The 24,881-nt window shown below is 45.3% G+C and overlaps 1 protein-coding gene across 3 annotated transcripts in view; it reads left to right on the top strand.

The window, feature by feature from the left end:
* LOC101170725 (paired box protein Pax-7) overlaps nt 1-24,315 on the top strand; it is a 40,558-nt gene extending 16,243 nt beyond the window's left edge. For 2 of the 3 annotated variants that reach the window (XM_023957071.2, XM_023957070.2), the window contains exons 6-9: nt 1,941-2,100; nt 5,066-5,265; nt 20,245-20,461; nt 22,827-24,315. In XM_023957071.2, coding sequence (XP_023812839.1) covers nt 1,941-2,100; nt 5,066-5,265; nt 20,245-20,461; nt 22,827-22,942 — 693 coding nt within the window. In that variant the 3' untranslated portion in view covers nt 22,943-24,315. Of the gene's footprint in view, nt 1-1,940; nt 2,101-5,065; nt 5,266-12,796; nt 13,041-20,244; nt 20,462-22,826 lie in introns of those variants that run through there. The other variant, XM_078950037.1, reaches the window with a different exon arrangement.
* The last annotated feature ends 566 nt before the right edge of the window (nt 24,316-24,881 follow it).

Here is a 24,881-nt window from a genome sequence, read left to right as displayed (position 1 = left end):
GAACCTTAAAAGCTGACTGGGAGCCAGTGCAAACACTTCAAAATTAGATTAATGTGCTCCTTCTTTCTGGTTCTACTTAAGAGGCGTGCAGTCAAATTTTGCACGAGCTGCAGCCGATTGATAGTATTTTTCTTAATACCAGAAAGAAGAGCATTACAAAAATCTATCCTAGATGTTATAAAAGCGTGGATTTATATTTCAGCACCAGCTTTGGAGAGAAAAGGTCTCACTCTGGCAATATTTCCAGTAACTTGGTTTGCGTCTGCTTCAAAGTTAAGATCTGCATCTAAGATCACACATAGGTTTCTGACTTTACTGCACACATTCAGATTAAAAGTTGATCAATAGGACTGGACCTTTTCTCTCTCAGCTTCAGGACCAACTATTAAAATGTCAGTTTTGTCTTAATGGAACTTTTAGAAGTTCTCTCCCATCATGGTTTTATCAACAGGTTGGGCTCACTAGGAACATGGAAGCTTAACACTTTCCTCTTTTGCTTTTGGCCAAGGAGGCCCTCCACTTGTCCTGTGCTTTAGGACCAAATCACTGAAACATCATCAGAGATGTCAGGACTCGGAGTTGTTCTGACAGTCTGTGGTGCTCAGAGTGTGGGAGCTCTGTGTAATCCTCTTAAAGTCATCCTTTGCAATCCAATCATTTCCAAGCATCAGGTGACAAGGCATCAAAAAAAAATCAAATGAAAATGAAATGAACAACCTGCTCTGTGGAATCAGAAGCTCCAGAGAACAGCTGACAGACAGACCATCTGAGAAGAGGACCTTAGGACAGAAGCCCCTCACAGGACTGAAATCCCCCGTTCCTTCTCATCTGAAGAGTGAAAATAGTGGGCGTGTGTCTTCTTTAGTCCAGAATGACTGGGAGCAGTATGATGAGCTGATAGTTTTACTGTTGTCAAAGCAAGGCAGTATTTCTGACACTTACACACAGGACCATACAATGAACAGAAAAGCAGGAATAAGAGTCGCCCCCTTTTTTTCTTTTCTTTTTTTTAACTTGTCCTTTCCAACAGCTGAGCAGACAGGTAGGAGCTGAAGGTCTCTTGTGTTGGACAGATTTTACTGTTACAACAGGGGGTTGTGGATCTTCTGACACACTAGGTGTGTATTTGTATAAACCCCCTTTTGTAATTTAGGCTAAACTCTATTTAAATTGATCTTATTTGTAACCTTTTTTTGTTGTTGGACTAGACGGAAAAGAAGAAGAGGAAAGAAGGGAGGGATGTTGGAGACGGGGGTAAGGGCACTGAAGAAAGGGGGGGAAGGGGAGTTAAGAAGATCAGGAGGATGTTTACAGAGACCAGGGACAGCAGGTCGGCCCCCCAACGCCAAAGAGCAGGGAGGCACAGGGGCACGGACAGCCCCAGACGAGCCGCCCACCCCCACGTGGGAGTCCCCCCCCCAACCCAGGCACGAGCCAGGGCCCCCCATGCTCCAGGCAACCAACCTCCCACCACAGGGGAAGTTGGGAGAGAGCAAGGCAGGGGCCACCCACCAGGAAGTGGGGGTCCCCGGGGAGCGTAGTAAACATTTCCCGACCAGGTTCACCCAGATTTGCTTTTTGAAGGCAGGACTGCAGCAGCCAAACCAGAGAGGTTGCCTGACTCATGCTCCCTATCTTCATCTGTGTCAGAATCCCATTATCAGTGCGGGGATGGAGGTCGTGTGAGCAACCTTATGCTGACGTTTTTACTTCTACTTGAGAAATAATTTTCAAAGTAAACTTGCTGTCCTTTTTACTTGTGTGACCTTTTTGGAAACTCCACTTACCTCTGACGGCTTCCTGAATGGACATGCATGGCAGGAAAAAAACACATTTCTGTAATAAATTACATCCATTTAAAGATAAGACTGCAAACTAGCTGTCCCTAAGAGTGTGTTTCAAATGTGACTATTCTGATTTTGATTTGTCTTTTTTCAAAGGTTTGGTTTAGCAATCGAAGGGCCAGATGGAGAAAGCAAGCAGGAGCCCATCAACTATCAGCGTTCAACCACCTTCTTCCCAGTGGATTTCCTACAACAGGGATGCCGGCACTTCCTGGATATCAGCTGCCAGAAGCCAGCTACCCATCTTTGGTGCAAGGTAGAACTGATGCATTCTACATCATTGTTGCCAGTACTGGTAGTATCATTACCGCCAGTAAATACTGGCAGAAAACTCAAAGACAGGGTTTCCAATCCAAGACTCCAAGGGTCAATAAACTGCATGCTTGGCTGTAAAATGTTCATTATAAATTTTTAATGTGCTATAGCCCACAAGTTCACCAAATGCTCCATCAACTTTGCCTTTTTATACCCAATCAAGACTAAATTAATTAAAAATGTCTTCCTGCTTCTTATTGCCTTGGGAGAGTAAAACACTTTTTTTAAAATTATGTTTTCTAGGTATGCCCTTCCATTTAATAGGGCATGTAACCCTTGTGCTATCCTAGGCACTTTACCATTGGGAGTTGGGTCATCTAGACCCACTAGACAGTGCTCTGAACCTTTTTTCTTCAATGATTTGTGATCTTCACTGGTGTCCATGCATTACATGTAATCTTTCCACCTTTATTCACCTTTGTCATGGTAGTGAGAACACCTCAATGTAAGGGTGGGGTCATCTAAGATAGCACAAGGGTTAAAGGGTTTTAACAACACCTCAACACTGCAAAGACCATTAATTTAAAAAAGTTCCATCATTTGACAACACAGCAGAGCAACAAAATTTTACCGACATGTCACCACTGCAGGGACGTCATGACGTAGCAACCATGCAACACGTTTTACAACAGGGCAGCGCTCAAAGGTAGAGTGGTAGTCTCTCTACTAAAGGGTTGGCCTTCCAACACTCCAGTTACATTTCAGTGTCCTTAGGCCTTGAGTTCTTAGTTTCCACTGGTGGGTTGAATTAGGTGCCGCAGCCACTCTTCCACAAGTGTTTAAATGTTTAGGTGGATGAGAAACAACATACAGTGGGGCAAGGAATATTTAGTGTACCACCAATTGTTCAAGTTCTACAACTTAAAAAGATAAGAGCAGTCTGTAATTTTCATCATAGACAAAACCTCAACTATGAGACAAAGTGAGAAAAAAAATCCAGAAAATCACATTGTGTGATTTTTAAAGAATTTATTAAAATGATTTAAATGATGGTGGAAAATAAGTATTTGGTCACAGAGAAACAAGCAAGATTTCTGTCTCTCACAGACCTGTAACTTCTTCTGTAGAGGATTCTCTGTCCTCCACTGGTTACCTGTATTAATGACACCTGTTTGAACTGGTTATATATATAAAGACACCTGTACACAACCTCAAACAGTCACTCTCCAAACTCCACTATGGAGACCAAAGAGCTGTCTAAGGACACCAGAAATCAAACTGTTGACCTGCAGCAGGCTGAAAGACTGAATCTGCAACAGGTGTGAAGAAATCAACTGTGGGAGCAATTATGAGGAAATGGAAGACATGCAAGACCACTGATAATCTCCCTCCATCTGGGGCTCCCCCCAAGATCTCACCCCGTGGGGTCAAAGTGATCACAAGAACGGTGAGCAAAGATCCCAGAACCACACAGGGGACCTTGTGAATGACCTGCAGAGAGCTGGGATCAAAATAACAAAGGCTGCCATCAGTAACACACGACGCTGCCAGAGACTCAAACCCTGCAGGACCAGACGTGTCCCCCTGCTAAAGCCAGTACATGTGCAGGCCCGTCTAAAGTTTGCTAGAGAGCATTTTGGATGATCCAGAAGAGGATTGGGAGAATGTCCAATGGTCAGATGAAACCAGAATAGAACTTTTTGTAAGAACTCTACTCGTCGTGTTTGAAGGAGAAAGAATGCTGAGCTGCATCCAAAGACCACCAGACCTACTGTAAAGCATGGGGGTGGAAACATCATGATTTGGAGCTGTTTTTCAGCAAAGGGACCAGAACGACTGATCTGTGTAAAGGAAAGAATGAATGGGGTCATGTATGGTCAGATTTGGAGTGAAAACCTCCTTCCATCAGCACTGAAGATTAAACGTGGCTGGGTCTTTCACCATGACAACGATCCCAAACACACGTTGCCCTGGTAATGAAGGAGTGGCTTCATAAGAAGCATTTCAAGGTCCTGATGTGGTCTAGCCAGTCTCCAGATCTCAACCCCATAGACAATCTGGAAAGTGTGTTGCCTAGCTACACCAATAAAAAAATCTCTGCTCTAGAGGAGATCTGCATGGAGGAATGGGCCAAAATACCAGCAACAGTTTGTGAAAACCTAGTGAAGACTTACAGAGTACGTTTGACCGCTGTCATTGCCAACAAAGGGTATATAACGAAGGATTGAGTTGAACTTTTGACCAAATACTTTTTTTCCACCATAATTTACAAATAAATTCTTTAAAAATCAGACAATGAGATTTTCTGGAGTTTTTTTTTCTCATTTTCTGAATCAGAATCAGAAGCCTTTATTGTCATTGTAACAGTACAAGTACAGGTACAATGAAATTGCTGTGTTTGTAGATGGAGAGACAGGGGGGAGGTAAAATACATAAGGGGGTCAGTATTGGCAAAGAAAAGAGCAAACATCTGTACTCCGCTCTTGAGGGGAGCATAGATGAAGAAAAAAAAAGACCCTGCTATACAAGAGAAAGCACAAAACGAGATCAGTACACGTGATATGAGCTGTTAGGACAGGATATGGGGGAGGGGACCGCTCCAGACTTGCACTAGAGTAGCATGAGTGGGTATGCTGTCAAGACAGGCATGAGCGGGCAAGAGACAACTGATGTTGACCCTTACATCCAACCACATTTCATTCGGGAAGCAGAATTGTTTAGCGGGGGGCCAAGGCCAAAGCGCTGAGTCTCATAGTTGAGGTATACCTATGATGAATCAATCTTTTAAGTGGGAGAACTTGCACTATTGGTGGCTGACTGAATACTTCTTTGCCCCACTGTATGAGAATCACTAAAAGTGTTATAGCCTTAGTGGGGTTGAGAACTTATAAGAGGAGAAAACATGGCTGCAGACAGCTTTCATTGTTGCACTTGGTGCTCAAACATGATCTGCTGTATGCTTACAGATGGTGGCGGAACAGTTCATCGTCCACAACCTTTACCTCAGTCCACAGTGCACCAGGGCGGACTCTGTGGTCCTGACAGCAGCTCTACCTACACCCTGTCCTCAAATCGTCATGGTTTCTCCAACTATCCTGATTCCTTCATGGGCTCTGCTGTTCCCAGCAGTCACATCAACCCCGTCAGCAATGGACTTGCCCCCCAGGTAAAACCCCCAGGATTTCTCACTTTTACTGTGCTCACTGAAATGTGTTAGGAAACTACCAGTCCATTTTCTGGGTTCTGAGCTGCTTCTGTCCTTGCTGACTCAGAGAGTTAAGGACAGAGACAGAAGCTGCTGTCCACGGAGAACTGAAGAGACGTGACACTGAAGGAACTTGATCCCAGAGTTCTGGTCTAACTAGTTGCTGTCCACTGACTGAAAAAGCTTAATTTCATTAATTTTCTGCCGTTTTGTCCCTTATGGGGTCATTTGGCTGCTGGAGCTTATCCCGGCCACTTGTGGGCGAAGGCAGGGTACACCCTGGACTGTTTCCCTGTCTGTCACAGGGCCATAATCACACACCCATGCTCACTCACACCTGGAGACAATTTAGAGTTTCCAATTGACCTATGAAGCATGTTTTTGGAGAGTGGGAAGAAGCCGGAGAGAGAGAACCCACCCATGCACGGGGAGAACATGCAAATTCCACACAGAAAGGTCCCCCATTGATGTTCTGTTTCAAGTCCCCCAGCCGGGACTTGAACCAGGGGCCTTCTTGCTGTGAGGCAAGGACGCCAACCACTGTGCCACCATGCAGCCCTGAATAAGCTTAAATATGGTTCATATTTTAGAAAAAGGCTCTATATTAGTCAAGGAATCACTTTTTACTTTAGCCTGGCATCTGAGCGGCTCATCAATTCAACACAGATGGTTCCGGGGTAAGGAAACAAAAAACAAAACACCGGGGGAATTTTCAGAATAAATGAACAGTATTCATGGAGAGTTCATAGCTTCCTCACTACAGGTCTGACACTACATTTATCTTCTTCTTTCTCTTTCGGCTTTTCCCATCAGGGGTCGCCACAGCGAATCATCCTTTTCCACCTCACTCTATCATGAACATCTTCTATCCTAACATTAGCCAACTTCATGTCCTCTGTTAAGACATCCATATATCTCCTCTTTGGCCGTCCTCTTGCCCTCCGGCCAGGCAGCTCCATCTCCAACATCCTTCTACCAATGTATCCACTATCCCTCCTCTGAACATGTCCAAACCATCTCAGTCTGGCTTCTCTGACTTTGTCGCTAACACAGGCAACATGAGCCGTCCCTCTGATGTACTCGTTCCTTATCCTGTCTAACCTGGTCACTCCTAAGGAGAACCTCAACATCTTCATCTCTGCTACCTCCATCTCAGCCTCTTGTCTCTGTCTCACTGCTACCGTCTCTAACCCATAGAGCAGAGCTGGTCTCACCACTGTCTTGTACACCTTTCCTTTGAGTCTTGCTGGCACTCTTCTGTCACACAACACTCCTGACACTTTCCTCCACCCGCTCCAACCTGCCTGCACTCGCCTCTTCACCTCTTTTCCACAATCCCCATCACACTGAACTGTTGACCCCAAGTACTTAAACTCCTGCACCTTCTTCACCTCAGCCCCCTGTAACCTAACGCTTCTACCTTGATCCCTCTCGTTCAGACACATGTATTCTGTCTTACTACGACTGACCTTCATACCTCTTCTTTCCAGAGCAAACCTCCACCTCTCTAGCTGTTCCTCCACCTGCTCTCTACTCTCACTGCAAATTACAATGTCATCCGCAAACATCATTGTCCAGGGAGATTCCTGTCTTACCTCGTCTGTCAGCCTGTCCATCAGCATAGCAAACAAAAAAGGACTCAAAGCTGATCCTTGGTGTAGTCCCACCTCCACCTTGAACTCCTCTGTCTGACCTACAGCACATCTCACCACCGTCATACTTCTCTCATACATGTCCTGAACTACTCTGACATACTTCTCTGCCACTCCAGACGACCTCATACAGTACCACAGCTCCTCCCTCGGCACCCTGTCATACGCCTTCTCTAAATCTACGAACACACAATGCAGCTCCTTCTGACCTTCTCTGTACTTTTCCATCAACATTCTCAAAGCAAAAATGGCATCAGTGGTGCTCTTACGGGGCATGAAACCATACTGCTGCTCACAAATCTCCACCTTCTTCCTAAGCCTGGCTTCCACTACTCTTTCCCACAGCTTCATTGTGTGGCTCATCAACTTTATTCCTCTATAGTTGCTGCAGTTCTGCGTGTCACCCTTGTTCTTAAAGATCGGGACCAGAACGCTTCTCCTCCATTCCTCAGGCATCTTCTCACTCTCTAAAATCCTATTGAACAACCTTGTTAGAAATTCCACTGCTGTCTCTCCTAGGCACTTCCATACCTCCACAGGTACGTCATCAGGACCAACGGCCTTTCCGCTCTTCATCCTTTTCAGAGCCTTCCTAACCTCATCCTTTCCAATCTCTGCTACTTCCTGCTCCACAACAACCACATCTTCCTCCCTTCTTTCCCTGTCATTTTCCTCGTTCATCAGCTCCTCAAAATACTCCTTCCATCTTTTCTGTACACTCTCCTGGGTTGTTAGCACCTTTCCATCTCTGTCCTTAATCACCCTTATCTGTTGCACGTCCTTCCCATCTCTGTCTCTCTGTCTGGCTAGCCTGTACAAGTCCTTCTCTCCTTCCTTTGTGTCTAACCTGTCATATAGCTCATCGTAAGCTTTCTGTTTGGCCTTTGCCACCTCTCTCTTCACTCTACGCTGCGCTTCCTTGTACTCCTGTCTACCTTCCTCAGTCCTTTCTACATCCCACTTCTTTTTAGCCAACCTCTTCCTCTGGACGCATTCCTGTACTTCCTCATTCCACCACCAAGTCTCTTTACCGTCTTTCCTCTTTCCAGATGACACACCTAGCACCTTCCTACCTGTTTCCCTGATAATTTCTGCTGTAGTTTCCCAGTCATCTGGAAGCTCATCCTGACCACCCAGGACCTGTCTCAACTTCTGCCTAAATTCCTCACAAGTTTCTTCATTCTGTAGCTTCCACCACTTGGTCTTCTTTTCTGTTTTCCCTCTCTTCTTCTTCCTGACCTCCAGAGTCATCTTACACACCACCATGCGGTGCTGTCTGGCTACACTCTCTCCTACCACCACTTTGCAGTCAATAACCTCTCTCAAATGACCTCGTCTACATAGGATGTAGTCCACCTGGGTACTCCTACCTCCACTTCTGTATGTCACTCTATGTTCCTCTCTCTTCTGGAAGTAAGTGTTGACTACAGCCATTTCCATCCTCTTCGCAAAGTCCACCACCATCTGTCCCTCCAGATTCCTTTCCTTCACACCAAACCTGCCCATCACCTCCTCATCACCTCTATTGCCCTCACCAACATGCCCATTAAAGTCTGCTCCAATAACAACTCTCTCTCCTCTGGGGGAACTCTCTATGACCTCATCCAACTCACTCCAGAATCTCTCCTTCACTTCTAACTCACAGCCAACCTGTGGCGCATACCCACTGACTACATTCACCATCACCCCTTCAATTTCTAACTTTAGGCTCATAATCCTGTCTGAGACTCTTTTCACCTCTACAACACTGTTTACAAACTCCCCCTTCAGAATCACACCTACCCCGTTTCTCTTCCTATCAACACCATGATAGAACAGTTTGTATCCTCCTCCAATACTACGTGCCTTGCTGCCCTTCCACCTTGTCTCCTGCACACACAGTACATCTACCTTCCTTCTCTCCATCCTGTCTGCCAGCTCTCTGCCTTTCCCTGTCATTGTGCCAACGTTAAGAGTCCCTATTCTCAAACCTATGTTCCTGCCTTTTCCCTTCTCTCTCTGGCCACGGGCCCTTCTGCCTCCCCTCTTTCTTCGACCAACAGTAGTCAAATTTCCACCGACACCCTGTAGGTTAACAGCATCGGTGGCGGTCGTTGTTAACCCGGGCCTCGACCGATCCGGTATGTCTAAAGTGTTGTGGATGATTCGCATGGTTATTTTGGCAATTTTTACGCCGGATGCCCTTCCTGACGCAACCCTCTCTATTTATCCGGGCTTGGGACCGGCACAGAGGCAACTGGCTTGCGACCCCTGTGGCTAGATTTGACCCCTGTGGCTAGATTTCTGACACTACATTTATCTGTTTAACGTAATATTTTCTGATTAGATTCGCCTTTCTTTAAACTCCGTCATTCAGTTTCACAATCCTCTGTGTTAAAATCTTGCCAGTCACAACAAAAACCTGTGTTTGGAGGATAAGATGCAAAAGAGAATTTAGCGGTGAATCCCAATCTAGAACCAGAGTCACACTGGATCCAGATGTCAGGAACTGGAGGTGTAGCCACCAAAATGCAGGAAACTGGGCTTGGAGGCAGAAACAAACATTTAATCAATAAACAGGAGAAAAAGCAGATGATCTGACAATGAAGAACTGAAAACCAGACACTTCTACTACCTGAAGACAATGAACAGAAATGAAGACAGATGTGGATGATTGACATGAAACTGGGGGGTATTCCAGGAAGCATGTTTAAACTAGCCTGAGTCCTGAACTCTGGCTGAAATCCGCCTGAACTTGCTTACTCTGGGTATGTTGGTTCCAAAAGACCAGATATGAGTTGGCGTAATTACACTCCACTTGGTAACCCTGGGTTAATGCACGTGCACAGCAAGTACATAAAGACATTCTCAATGGATCGCCGATTTCCAGAGTCACCATGGAAACGTGTGGTGAAAAAAAAGAAAGCGCTATACTTCAGTGAGACGGAGTCTGAGATTTTAATGACGGCGTATGAAGATTATACGTTTATCAAAAAAGTAATATGGCTGCATCATCAAAAGAAAGAGTTTCTGCTTGTAGTAGAACAGGCAAAGTAAACGCAAGAGTTCCTGATCTCATTTCTATTTTCCTTGTGACGCATATAGATAGATAGATAGATAGATAGATAGATAGATAGATAGATAGATAGATAGATAGATAGATAGATAGATAGATAGATAGATAGATAGATAGATAGATCTTATCCAATTTCGCCAACTTAAATGAATTACTTCCATTGACAAGTAATTGAGTTAAATTTATTCAACCTAATTTCTTACTTCTATAAAACTTAATTAGTGTTTATACAACTCAAATTTACATACACTGACCAAAAATGTCAATCCAACACTTTTGTTATTGCTCCCATTTTTTATGGTATGAACCATAAACCACCATTTGCCTCATGAAGTGCGACACATCTCCTTCGCATAGAGTTGATCAGGTTGTCTATTGTGGCCTGTGAAATGTTGGTCCACTCTTCTTCAATGGCTGTGCGAAGTTGCTGGATATTGGCAGGAACTGGAACACGCTGTCGAATACGCCGATCCAGAGCATCCCAAACATGCTCAATGGGTGACATGTCTGGTGAGTATGCTGACCATGCAAGAACTGGGATGTTTTCAGCTTCCAAGAATTATGTACAGATCCTTGCAACATGGGGCCGTGCATTAACAAGCTGCAACATGAGCTGATGTTGTTGGATGTACAGGATCTCGTCACGGTATCTCTGTGCATTCCAAATGCCATCAATGAAATGCACCTGTGTTCTTCGCCCATAACATACAGCTGCCCATACCATAACCCCACCACCACCATGGGCTACTCGATCCACAACATTGACATCAGAAAACCGCTCACCCACACAACGCCACACACGCTGTCTGCCATCTGCCCTGAACAGTGTAAACCGGGATTCATCCGTGAAGAGAACACCTCTCCAACGTGCCAGACGCCATCGCATGTGAGCATTTGCCCACTCAAGTCGGTTACGACGATGAACTGGAGTGAGGTCAAGACCTCGATGAGGACGACGAGCATGCAGACGAGCATGCAGATGAGCTTCCCTGAGACGGTTTCTGACAGTTTGTGCAGAAATTCTGTGGTTATGCAAACCGATTGTTTCAGCAGCTCTCCGAGTGGCTGGTCTCAGACGATCTTGGAGGTGGACATGCTGGATGTGGAGGTCTTGGGCTGGTGTGGTTATACGTGGTCTGCGGTTGTGAGGCCGGTTGGATGTGCTGCCAAATTCTCGGAAACGCCTTTGGAGACGGCTTATGGTGGAGAAATGGACATTCAATTCCCTAGCAACAGCTCTGGTGGACATTCCTGCTATCAGCATGCCAATTGCACGCTCCCTCAAAACTTGCAACATCTGTGGCATTGTGCTGTGTGATACAACTGAAGATTTCAGAGTGGCCTTTTCTTGTGGCCAGTCTAAGGCACACCTGTGCAATAATCATGCTGTCTAATCAGCATCTTGATATGGCACACCTGCGAGGTGGGATGGCTTGTCTTGGCAAAGGAGAAGTGCTCACTATCACAGATTTAGACAGATTTGTGAACAATACTTCAGAGAACTGGTTATTTTGTGTATGTGGAAAATGTTTCACATCTTTGAGTTCAAACCATAAAAAATGGGAGCAATAACAAAAGTGTTGCGTTTATATTTTTGATCAGTGTATTTACTTAACTAAATGTCATATTACTCAAATTCAATTAATCTTTTTTCCATCCTAATTTAATATAATTCTTGATCTCTCATATGTCTAAGTTTGAGCTGGCAGATATCCTCATTTTTTTAACAATAAAAAGAAAGAAACAATTCACATGGAAAGCTTACATTCATTTACCAATTTTCCAACATTTTCACTATAGCAGTAGGGGTGTTATATAAACTCATCATTCTCTCCTTCCCTCTCATGGTGCAGAGACTTAAGCAAATTAGGACAAAATAAACACATTTGGTCAAAAACCAACACTTTAACCCAAATCCGTCCAGACAGGCAAAGGGAATGCTATCCCACAATACCTTGCGGTGCCGATCTAACAGCAGCACCAAAGTTACACCTACTTAATTGAATTAATTTGAATGAAAGGAAAATAAATGTCTGAAAACTATGTGTTATTTTTAAACTGACTTAACTAAAAAAATGATTTATCTTAACTGAAGCAATTAATTAAGTTAGATTAATGTAAAAAGTTTCTCTTTCCAACATCCATATGTGGTCTTATCACCCTCTCATGGTGGAGCTTCTTCATCCACTAAATCATCTTGAAATGGACACGCCATGCTGCTTCACCTCTCTGAAAACAAACTAACCTTCAACTAAACCTGCTCCAGACCAGGTTATGTTCAGAGCATGAGTTACTATGGCAACTTGATATACCCTGAAACATACCTCCATTTCTGGAACAGAAAGCTGAGGTTATCAACTTCCTTAGCCTCAAACTTACCGTGGGAGCTAGCATAACCTGCTTTCTGGAATACCTCCCTGGAGTGACTGACAGGACAGAATTTTTGTGTTGCGAGGTTGGTGCAGGATCCAAATGCAGAGACGGGAGGCAGGGTGTTCCAAAAAACAAGGGATTTTTAATTTAACAAAAGGGGCTGCCAAGCAGGAAGACTAGGAAAAACCAACTGACATGTTACACAGAGGACCAGAATAGCAGACAGTATGGACCAGCACAGAGGAAGGTAGTGACAAGACTTGTATACAAACAGGACTGACAAGACACAGGTGAGATCAATCAGGGGAGATCGGGACCAGGGAAGTAAAAATCAAACTAAAACAGGCAGAAAGAAACTTTCAAAATAAGACAGGAAGTTAAATGAACACTAACAAAACCCAAACCACAACAGCACCCCCCTGTCAAGGAACCGCACCACGGGTCCAAAAGGCCAGTCCAGGAAGGGAGGAGGGACCCCGGAGGACGACTTTTGACGGGCAACAGAGTCCATTGAGGCCGGGCTCACTGGCGAGGCAGACAAGATGAGTCTGGAGGATGGCCAGGAGGCCGCGCAGTCCGGCGAGGCGGGTCCGGAGGACAGCTGGCAAGCTAGGCTGGCGGGAGAGGCCATCCTAGCTGTATTTATTTATAAATAAATCAATAAAAAAATTAATCTCAAAAATTATCCTTGGGAAACCACCTTTGTTATGGAGGAAAAAACGCTTTTACCTAATCAATGGAGTCATAGTTAATGTATCAATCTCCCAACTTTAGACTTTTCGTCCCATCAGAAGGGATTTTACAACAACGAGGAATGGTCCAGGATAGTCTAGGTCACTTGGCTTCTAGAGTGGTTGAGTCACCTCTTTAACCCAGCCTTTGGGGCGTTTGTGACCAACTAAGAAGCTTCTTCACCTACCCAGCATTACAACTTTCTTTTGATTTTTGGTCACAAACGCCTAATTAACCAGCTCTTGCAGACTGTTTGTGTTCTCATGCAATCTTGTGTTCTTTATTATTGTGGAATCAGTGTAGCTAAATTCCTGCATCTGCAACAGTGCAAACATGTGCATGCAACATTTGAAAATAAAGCGTCTAGAACAGTAGAATAAAAAAAATGGTCATTTGAATGATTCCAAGAGAGAATATTGGTGTGTGAGCTGGTCTGTTTTTGGGGTTTTGCATTTGCTGTGCAAAAGGAGTTCAGCTCTGCCATCAGAATCACATCTGCCTGCTGTGAATGAGGGTCTATGCCAGGGGTCGGCAACCCAAAATGTTGAAAGAGCCAAATTGGACGAAAAAAACAAACATGTCTGGACCCGCAAAATATTAAAAGCCCTATTTAAGCCTTATAATGAAGGCAACACATGGAATGTGTATCTATATTAGCCTGCTATCTAAATGACTAATTTGCTTCAAACACATAATGAGCATTAACGATTAAATGTTTATTTGCCCTGCATTGCATTCTGCGGAGAACGACGTCATGTGACTGCTCTGTTGTGCAGTTTAACTTCATTACAATATTGTGACGACCCAGCCGGGCCGTCGCCTTAGCGGGGAAGATAAAGCCAAACTGCTAGCATAGTGACTGCATTAGAGAACTGTCCGTGCCCCATTACCAAACGACACCGGACAGACTCAAGCAGAAACAAGCAGGAAATGCACTGTAAATTATTTTCAGCATCAAGCCCGTTTTATTCAAACATGCATAATCAGCCAAAACAGCATGGACCTGACTTCAATTCACAAGACTCTCACTCAAGGTTTTACCCCAAAACTTCCCAATTCCCATGAGCCTTAAGGGCTGAAGGCGGGGCTACCCCCAGGTCGCTGCAATATCAATGAATTATGTTTCATTGCTTTGATAAAATTAAAGAAATGTAATAAAGAAATCCGATTTTTGATGTCACTTTTATTTTGAGGATTCGAACAAAAGAATGCTCCCCTGGCATATCTGAAGTTTAATTTGTAAACTTGTGTTTTGTATTGTACTTTCATTTTGTACAATAACGTTTTAAAAAAAGTAATATTTTAGTGGTGGTCATGTGCATTTTAGGTCTGTTAGCAACAGGGGATTCTGGGAAGCGGTCTCCTGATCTAATTAGGGCTCAGCATGAGCGTTTCTGTTTGCCCACATTTCTTTTCATGTGGCAGTTTTGTTGTTCCACCTTAGTTCATTCTTCCTCTTATGTTGCACCATAAGTGTGGGAGGGGGAGTGGTTGATGACCACTGTGCAATGTTCAATGTGGTGCGTGTTTTAAGTAAAGGGACTTGCAATGCCAGAAAGGAGACTATGATCTTAGCAAAGCTCTCTGCCTGCTCCTCTCTGAAACTATTCAGAGACGTGCTTTGTATGAGACACGGACATTTCTCCAGCACAGCCAATTGATTGACTGCTTAACTCCCAGACAGCTTGGCTACCGTTTTGCTCTCTGCAAGTGACGTACCTGCTTGGCGTTACAAAGTTTTTCTACACATTCTTACAGCATTGGTAAACGTTAAGAATGCTTGTGTCTTTTTTTTCCTCCTACAGAAACCATATTAAAACAAAAAATATATTTCTCTCCCCCATCTTTTTACATTTTCAAACATTTTTGAAAATGCTCCAGAGAGCCACTAGGACAGCACTAAAGAGGCTCCTGAGCCGCGGGTTGCCGACCCCCGGTCTATGCTGTCAATAAGAATGTGTGTGGTGTCTGTGTGGATGTTTGTTTGTGTGTTTGTGCACAATCGACAAAAAAAAAAAAACTAGCCTTGTACTGAGTGTGTGAGTAGGTGCTAAATGAGTGTTTTGTGCGTAAAATAAAACCAGTTAGGCTAAGTGATGAGTTGCTGACGATTCCTCAAAGAGAGGCTTCCCTTTGATAGAATTAATAATGAAAAACCTAAAACAACTTTTTGCTGGGGGGGACTCGTTTTGTGTTTCGCACAAATAAGGTGTTGTAATTAGTCTCACCATCAAAGGGGGCTTAGAAATATGAACTTTGGGTTTCCAAAAAAGACTTTTATGACAAAAACAACGTTCAACACAAGAGACCATCAGCTGCTGCCTGCTCTGCTGCTGCACGAGACATTTCTGCATGTCTAGTGCGGTTTGATTCGACCTGTGGTTGATGATGCTCAACTTTAGTGAGGACATGACTTCTTGCAAGTGCAGAGGTTGACCTCTGATCCTGAATCTTCTTTACAAGGACGTCTACTCTATCCGTATGTGCCCTCCAACCTCCCAAGATGTTCATGCTGTTTCTGCTCACCCACCAGCCTCCAGGTCTCCTTTACATTTCTGACCTGTCTACTGTTTCGGAAAACAGCCTTGGGCTGGGTATGCAGTACTGGACTTCTATGTCCAGGATTCTTGAATCTGTCACTCTCATTTGGAGAGAAGTGGGCGTTACCTCAATGTCTGTTGTTTCAAGAGAAGAAAACCTTCTTATGAAGAGCTGCTGCAGAACCACCGCCTGCTCTGTGGCTGCACGAAGCCTCATGTCTGACTTTAGATAATCCTAAGTCACAAAGGTGCATGCAAACTGTTCCAACTCTTTCAGATCTTTGTGTCCACCCTCTTGTGTGATGAACTGAAGTCAGCTTTTGTGTTGTTGTTTATGAACTTGAACACAGCGTGTCTTGATTAGCTTGAGGCAGACCAGTTTCATTGGGAAGATTGTTCGTTTCCAGAATCGATCAGAGCAGAGCAGCTTTCATTCTTCTGCCTGTCGTCTAGAGTCTGTCCTCGGGCTTTTCCATTACGGGTTCACAGAGGTTGACCCTTTCATCATGTTCTCAGAAATTTACATGAGATAACAATGTAGGTGGATTTCATAAGATCCCACTTCCAAACGGCAGGACACCTGCTGTATGTCTGCCAGCCAATAATTCAATTTGAAACGGCTTTATTGCATTTGCAATGTAATTCATAAGAGGTTCCTCTCTGCTTCGCCTTCACAAATTGAAGGAGAATAAAACTGCAGTTGACTGCAGTGGGGATATGGCACGCAGTCCCGTCCAGCATGACTGACAAAAAGCCGGACTGACAGTTGGAGACGCCTCCATCTCTCAGACTGCAGCAGTCTGTTAGCACGCTCCTGAAATAAAGCGTCTCTGAATACATTTCTATAAATCCAGTTTGCTGCTGGACTGTCAGGTCACACAGCGCTGCTTCATGTGCGACCCCAGCCCATCAGCACATGCCCCCCTCATTCTGACGCTCCTCCAGTTTGCTGGAGAGGAAGATTTAGGCTTGGTGTTGTGGCGGGGTTCTTGGACTCCCTGTTTGATGTAGCAGGGAGAGGATAAAGCAGAGTGGCTTTCAGTGGCGGGGATCAGAGCTGCTTTGCTGCTGCAGCTCCGTCTCTTTGATCCCTATCCCCAGGCCTGCCCGCCTGCCTCGCTCACTCAGGCCTGCGCTCCTGATTCCTGACAACTGTCGGCCTGAGATAAGGAGGTGGAGAAGGGGATTGGGGGGAGGGGGTCTCCTCAACCCCCCCCCCAACCTCCATATGATGCCACACTGCTGCTCTCCTTTGGTTCATAATTAAGATTTTGAAATCAGGGTGAAAATGTGACATGTTGTGTTCAACAACCATGAGGAGGTGCAGAAACAGAAGCCACCCCCTCACTTTTTGAGTGGGGGGGGGGGGGGGGGCTTGACTGTTTTACTGAACTGCTCTTAAATTTTACAACATTAAGCCCTCTGACTGGGGGTGGGGGGGGGTGGGGGGGCATCAGAGTGTCAGAATGAATGCAGAGATGTGCCTCTGTCCCTGGATAAAAAGAAGCCCTGAATGGCGGGGTGGGGGGTGGCAGTTTATCAGAAAACTCTTGATGAAGCCTCATGTAAAATACATCATTATAATAATCATAAATGAACTTTTAATAGATCAAATGTTGTCTCAAAAGTCTGTGTGGATCCAGAGAGATGCTGAGGACGTCCTCAGGGACGGTCCCACAAAACGCCTCAGACCCCCCCAGTGGAGAGAAAGAGCTCACAGCACGCAGCAAGGGGTCAGCTTTTGAAGGTGGTTGGGGGAAAGTGAAGACGTTACTCCTCTGACAGTTTTGAAACGGACACCATTCTGCTTTATATTAGAAATGAGGCACAGGACTCTTAACTTCCATTTAGTTTTCTGATATATGTACGCTTTATGATTTGTTCAAAAGATTTTTAAGAGTCACTCCAATGAAAATCATGTTTTGGGTGTTTTTAACATGTTCTAGAAGCATTTTTCTCATGAAACTGCTTGTCTGAGTATTTCTTTTTTTAAAATTGTTGTGCATCAGAAGCAGAAAAAATGCTGCTGGAAAAAGCTTGTAGTTACGACGTAGAAACTGCGATGGGCGGGCCAAAGTCTCACTGCTCCACTCCGTTATGATGCATCCACTTGTAGACGACTAGATTCATGTACGTCTCTGTTTTCTTCTGCACGGCTGGATAGCTCCAACATTGTTCACTTGAGGTTGTGAGGGGCTGTAAGCTAGTGGGAGACAGTGTAGACAAGGTTATCATGGAAAATAAACAGCCTTGCTTCCACACCACAACAGTCCCGCCCACGGACGCTCAGCGTCTCTGGGGGTGAATGGGGAGTGGGCTGGCCCGAACTCCGAGCTTCTGCGTGATGATTGGAGGGTCTGTGTCGAAAGACTGCATCTCCTTTTGACTGACAGAGATTCTGTACTATAAGGAATCACTGAAGCTATTCTCAGTCCCATCGCGGATTTCTCAAGTTCAGTTGAAATAAAAACTGCTGCAACCTATTTCTTTGATATTTGCTTGGCAAAATTGCTTGATTTTCATTATAAATTTTACACAATTATACACAACATTCCTTTTTTCAGTTTTACAGAGTTTAATTTTTTTTTAAATCTTTCATTCTTCACTTTGATTCAGGAAGACTGAGGTCAGAACTTCAAGTCCTGTATTCAGATCAGGACCTGCAGGGTAACAGGGGAAAGCTGTGTGATAACTTGGTGTTCCGTAAAGACATGGAGTTGGACAGTGCAATGCCTCAGCTTTACAAACTGTTCCCATTAGTGGCAACAATTGGAGCTATATCTGCAGGTGTAGAAAGAAGCTTCCCCTGTTTAGAGCGACTCAAGTTCTACACCCGAGACACAATGGGCCAAGGCCGTTTAAGCAGCCTAGCTCTGCTGGCCATTGAGAGGACACTGGTCAAGTCACTTGAAAAGACTCCTAGTTGGTAAAACAGGGTCACAGACCATTTTCTTGAAAAGGGACGTAGGGCAGAATTTACTTTTAAATAAATAGACAATTTTATGATGTAGGCCGAAAATGAGCTTCCCCTCTCTGACAGACCAGTAGCCGCCACTGATCCACAGGTGTGTTACTAATTAACTCCAATGCTGTCAATAAATGTATCAGGAACTTCCAAAGAGATTCAATTCTATTCAATTTTATTCAATTCTATTCAAAGCCCAAAATCACAACGACAGTCGTCTCGATGGGCTTTGTGCAGATAAATGTAGGGTAAAACATAAAATCAAAAGGATCATGAACACACAATTCAATAGAAAGATTCTAATCTAAACTGACTAAACTAAACAGGCAGAACTTTTTCTTTTAACCCTTGTGCTATCTTAGATGACATGACCTTTCTATGTGGAGTTTGTATGTTCTCTCATACATGTGCAGGTTTTCTCAGAGCACTCAGCCTTCCGTGTGTGTGTGTGTGCATGTGTGTGGGACTGATTGTGTGGCTCTGTGACAGACTGGCGACCTGTCCAAGGTGTAGAGCAGCCGGGACAGGCTCCAGCAACCCTACGGACCCCACAAGGGATACAGAGGGTTAAGAAAACGGAAGGATGGATGGAAGGATGGATGGATGGATGGATGGATGGATGGATGGATGGATGGATGGATGGATGGATGGATGGATGGAGAGATGGATGGATGGATGGATGGATGGATGGATGGATGGATGGATGGATGGATGGAGAGATGGATGGATGGATGGATGGATGGATGGATGGATGGACGGATGGAGAGATGGATGGATGGAAGGATGGATGGATGGATGGATAGAAGGATGGATGGATGGATGGATGGATGGATGGAAGGATGGATGGAAGGATGGATGGAGAGATGGATGGATGGATGGATGGATGGATGGATGGACGGATGGAGAGATGGATGGATGGAAGGATGGATGGATGGATGGATAGAAGGATGGATGGATGGATGGATGGATGGAAGGATGGATGGAAGGATGGATGGAGAGATGGATGGATGGAAGGATGGATGGATGGATGGATGGATGGATGGATGGATGGATGGATGGATGGATGGATGGATGGATGGATGGAAGGATGGATGGAAGGATGGATGGAGAGATGGATGGATGGAAGGATGGATGGATGGATGGATGGATAGAAGGATGGATGGATGGATAGAAGGATGGATGGAAGGATGGATGGAGAGATGGATGGATGGAAGGATGGATGGATGGATAGAAGGATGGATGGAAGGATGGATGGATGGATGGATGGATGGATGGATGGATGGATGGATGGAAGGATGGATGGAAGGATGGATGGAGAGATGGATGGATGGAAGGATGGATGGATGGATGGATGGATGGATAGAAGGATGGATGGATAGAAGGATGGATGGATGGATGGATGGATAGAAGGATGGATGGATGGATAGAAGGATGGATGGAAGGATGGATGGAGAGATGGATGGATGGAAGGATGGATGGATGGATGGCATCAGAAATGTGTTGTAATATAACATGATGGTCATAATGGAGGACTGGAGTCCCTGCTGCAGCGATGATAGGATTCTTCTCAGCTGGTGGGCAACAGCTGGCAGCAGCTGCTTCATCTCTTCCATGTGTTTGCAGGTCATGAGCCTTCTGACCCCCAACGCAGTCTCCTCTCAACTTCAGCAGGACTTCTCCTCCTCGCCGCTCCACGGTGCGCTGGACTCCTCCTCGTCCAGCAGTACCTCAGCCGACGCCGCTGTCAGGACGGGAGACACCCAGCCCTATTGCCCCCCCACGTACAGCAGCAGCAGCTACAGCATGGACCCTGCTGTGGCCAGCTACCAGTACAGCCAGAGTGAGTCCCAGCTGCCTGAAAACACACCAATGTTCAGCTTCTCAGTGTGCTCAGAGCCCAAACTGTTCAGATGAGATCCGTTTCCCAGTTTAAAAGACAATGACAGTAAGTGTGTGTTGTGTGTTTTTGTGTGTGTGTGTATGGGGGGCTTATGCTCCTCTAACAATCCCCACAGACATCACAGAGATGTATGCTACCTGTGGTATATCAGCCTCATCCAGACTGGTGAGTGTGGGGCACACTCAGATCTCCAAACAGGTAGTGATGAACCTGGGCGTAACCCCCCACCCCCACAGCCTTTACCAGAGGGTAGTCTACTCTTCAAGTTTGAGGACCACAGATGGGTTTTACTCTGGAAATCAGCTGCTGACAGGAAAATGCTTCTTTTGAGGCTCATGTCTGTCATATAATGCACCACAAATGCAGCACGAGTCCAGCTCAGGCTGATGAAGAGGAAGAGTCATCCTCTCCAACTCCAACAGGTGAAGAGGGAGTCGTGCGGGTTTGGTGAGCTTCTGCAGCTCAGTCAGACACAGATGCACACCTTGTTTTTCTATCCGCCCTCAGTCAGGTCAGTCAGGCCGTTCCTCACTTGTTCTGGTTACCTGCGGATCTCCTGTCGCTCAGTGCTGTGCTCGCAGTGCATCTGACGGGGGTGCTCACGGGCGCTGGTTATAGCCCCCCCCGGCCCCTGCCCCCAATGCACTTGCTGAGCTGCAGATAACAGCTGACAGTGTGACTGACATTGGTGTCATGAACAGTGTGTGCACGGAGAGCAGCGATCATGTCTGGGCTGAAAAATAAATAAGAGCATCTTTGGGTGGGCAGGTCTGTCTGCCAAGATGCCAGTTACCCCGACAGCTGGGGGAGGGGGGTGTGCATGCGTGTGCATGTGAGCAGAGCTTAGTGTGGCCCTTTGAAGGAAGCTGTTTTTCCTGTCAGCCAGGTTTAACCTTAAATCCGCAGTAAGCAGTCAAAGTGAAAGACGTCTGCCTCTGAGATAGAGCCTGATTACACATGCCAGCCCACGTGCACAAACACGAGCGCACTTACACATGCCACTTCTTCTAAAGGTAGATCCTTTCATCTGTCAGCAGCCTCTGCTTCACAACAACAGAGGAGTCAAGTGTTGGAAGTGAGGAGCTAATTCTGTCTGCAGGAGGAGTTCAGCTCCGCCGTCAGAATCACAAACAGACGTCTGCTTTGCAGCAGGAAAAACAGGACCTTTCCTCTCTGAAAAGACGGACAAAGGTGCATGCAGGGCATCCGAATCCATGCTGGGTCACAGATGGACACAAAGACAGCAGCTCAGTTCAGATTTCACAGAATAAACATTTCATCAGACAGTTGCACCGTTTAGGCCACAGACCGCCCCACGCTTAAATGCACAAAGTCAAACTACATTATTGTGCCCGCACTTCCGTTCATTTACAGAGTCAGTGACAGAAACCAGATCTTAATGTGTGCCGCCCACTGTAATCCAGTTCACTCCAGTTTTGTCCAACTCTCTGTCCAAATTAAATAAACAATAAAACTATTGACTTTTAAAGAGGTGTGAAGAAACAACAGAGAAACTACTAGAAACAACTAGAAAATTTAACAGTGATGTGTGGTTATGACAGCATTATGTCTCTCTGCATGTCATTCCTATTTTTTACTCCTCTTTTCTAAGATTTTGTTCATCATTTTTATTAATGATCCTTGTTAGTTTTTGTTGTCCTTCTGTAATTCACCCTGACTTGAGAGCTGCCAAAGAAAAATTCCATATACTTGATTGGATGAATGGATAGATGGATGGATGGATGGATGGATGGATGGATGGATGGATGGATGGATGGATGGGTGGATGGATGGTTGGATGGATGGATGGATGGATGGATGGATGGATGGATGGATGGATGGATGGATGGGTGGATGGGTGGATGGATGGATGGATGGATGGATGGATGGATGGATGGATGGATGGATGGATAGATGGATGGATGGATGGATGGGTGGATGGATGGTTGGATGGATGGATGGATGGATGGTTGGATGGATGGATGGATGGATGGATGGATGGATGGATGGATGGATGGATGGATGGATGGATGGATGGATGGATGGATGGATGGATGGATGGATGGATGGATGGATGGATGGGTGGATGGATGGATGGATGGATGGATGGATGGATGGAGGGATGGATGGGTGGTGAAAGAACCAGGAATCCTGCAGACTGAGAGAGAGGAATTCTGTTTGAAAATACAGAATTATGAGCTTTTTGAGGAAGATGGCGGTTGAACTTTTAAAGTTTCAATATTGGTAAAAAATGCAAATCTGCATTGAATATCACACTAATTATTGTCTTTCTGTGTTCTCTCAGCTGCTGTGGATTATTTGGCCAAGAACGTGAGCCTGTCCAGCCCCCGCAGGATGAAGCTGGCAGACCCCTCAGCTGTGCTGGGACTGCTGCACATTGAACCGGGGCAGGCCTACTAAAACTGTGGGGACTCTGGCACCTTATCGGGACACCAGGACACTGCAGTGGAGCTCTTACAGAGCAGTGTGCACGCATGTGTGTGAGTGTGTCTGTGAGTGTGCACGAGTACATGTATGTGTGTGTTTGTGCAGGTTCATGGCACGTCTGGCTGCTCTGATCATAGAGGAAGCTGCGTGTGTTGTTATGGCATCTGTGGTCCTCAAACTTTCTTCTGGCTGTAGCTTTAAATCAGAGGGGGTGGGGTCAAACACATCTAGGCCCGCCCCTCCTCAGAGGACTTGAGTGATTGACAGACAGGAATCTGAGTAACTGATCCTGGTGGAGCAAACTTGGGGAAGATGTTTGCTCAAACAGGTCTAGAACAGGGCTATTGGTGTCTGTGTGGTGGGGGGTGGGGGGGGCGCTGTGGTGGGCTTGCACGCCCTGATCCAGGCTGCTTTCACTCACCTACAATCATCTCTGTCTCCGTGCCAATTTTTCCCAGTGCTCAGCGCACTGTGATGGGAGGAGCTTATGGGGATTACACAGAAGTTCTTCTTTTGAGTTTCCTATTGAAGCCGCTTTAAGAGTGACGGCCCTCCAAACAAGGTGAGGGAGCCCTGAAGACATAAGTGTGTGTGTGGATGATTGTGTCAGTGACTGAGTGTGAAGACTGCACAGATGAAATCCAGCGCCTCCCTGACGTCAACGCTGTGTGTGCATCTCCCAGCACCGACCCGCCAGGCCATCGACCTCAAGATGTCCACACCTAATGGACTTTTTCTGAACTTAGAGATGTTTACTTCACCTGAAGCTTCCTTGTCTGACAAACGTAGGTGCTGGTCATCTACAGCACTTTGGTTTGTCCCAGTGCATGGTGAAGAATCATCAGAGTGATCCTTCCGTGCAGCCCTGATGTCTCCAGGAGCCGCCTCTGACAGCACCAAACACACGAAGACGCAGCACAGCAAAGCAGCCGCCTCAGCACAGTTTAACCAATCTAGTTTGATGACTGAGCTCAGCAGCTGGATCACAGCAGCAAACCAGCCAGACTCTGGACTGAGGTCCACTTCTGTTGTGGGGGGTCAGGCCTTGGTCACAAAGCAGGTCTCTGTTTGTGTTCTGGATCTCGAGGGAGAAAACAACGTGACACGAACAGTTCCCTCAGTTTTCCTCCTTCTCTTTGGGTGTTTCAGAATGCTTTAGTGTGACACAGGGGTCTAACGGTCAGCCACTTGTTCTGTTCTAAGTCAGTTCCCGGGAAGACGCTTGAGGTTATGCAAATGTGTGTGTGCGTGATGCTACGGTTTGTGTTGTGTTAGTCTAGTGAGGAGTTTGTGCATTGAACAATAAAACACTGATGTGGTTTTTCAAATAAAACTCTTTAAAAATGTCTTTATTACTCTGAGGTAAATGATAAGGAGCTTCAGATCTAAAGGAAACACGTCAGTTCAAATAAGGTTAATCTGCATGCATTAACCATGAAAAGTCCATCCAGGGAGGCACACCTCCATCAGGCTGATCAGCCTTTATTCTGACCTGATTTGGATGAGAAAAGGGTTTTAACTTTGAAAAAGTGACAAGAGTTTCAATGTTTTAACAAACCTCTGGTAAAAAAAGGATTTGAGAGAAGACCTTTTCTAAACTAAGCTTTGTAAAATCCACTGAGCGCAGAAATTTAGGTTTGGATTTATTTAATTAAGCTTTGCAATTTTAGTGATTAATGAACACTTATCTTTATCATTCAGATTTTTCAATCAGATCCTTCATGTCTAAATTACGTTTTTGCCTCAAGCCTTTATAAAGTATCATAAAGATGCTTTTGTGTCCTTTTTAAAATCATAAGTATACATCTCATTAAGCGTTATCTTACTTTTCATGTTTTTTTCCACTTAAAGCTGCTTTAGCTGCACATTTGGATTATTCCTTGTTACATTAAAACGATTTAGACAATCTCCA

Source organism: Oryzias latipes, chromosome 7 (genome assembly GCF_053564925.1).
Source record: "Oryzias latipes strain Hd-rR chromosome 7, Olatipes_Hd-rR_3.1".
Lineage (NCBI taxonomy): Eukaryota > Metazoa > Chordata > Actinopteri > Beloniformes > Adrianichthyidae > Oryzias > Oryzias latipes.
The sequence above is the reverse complement of the archived record's forward strand: the minus strand, read 5'-3'. Positions and strand labels throughout refer to the sequence as shown.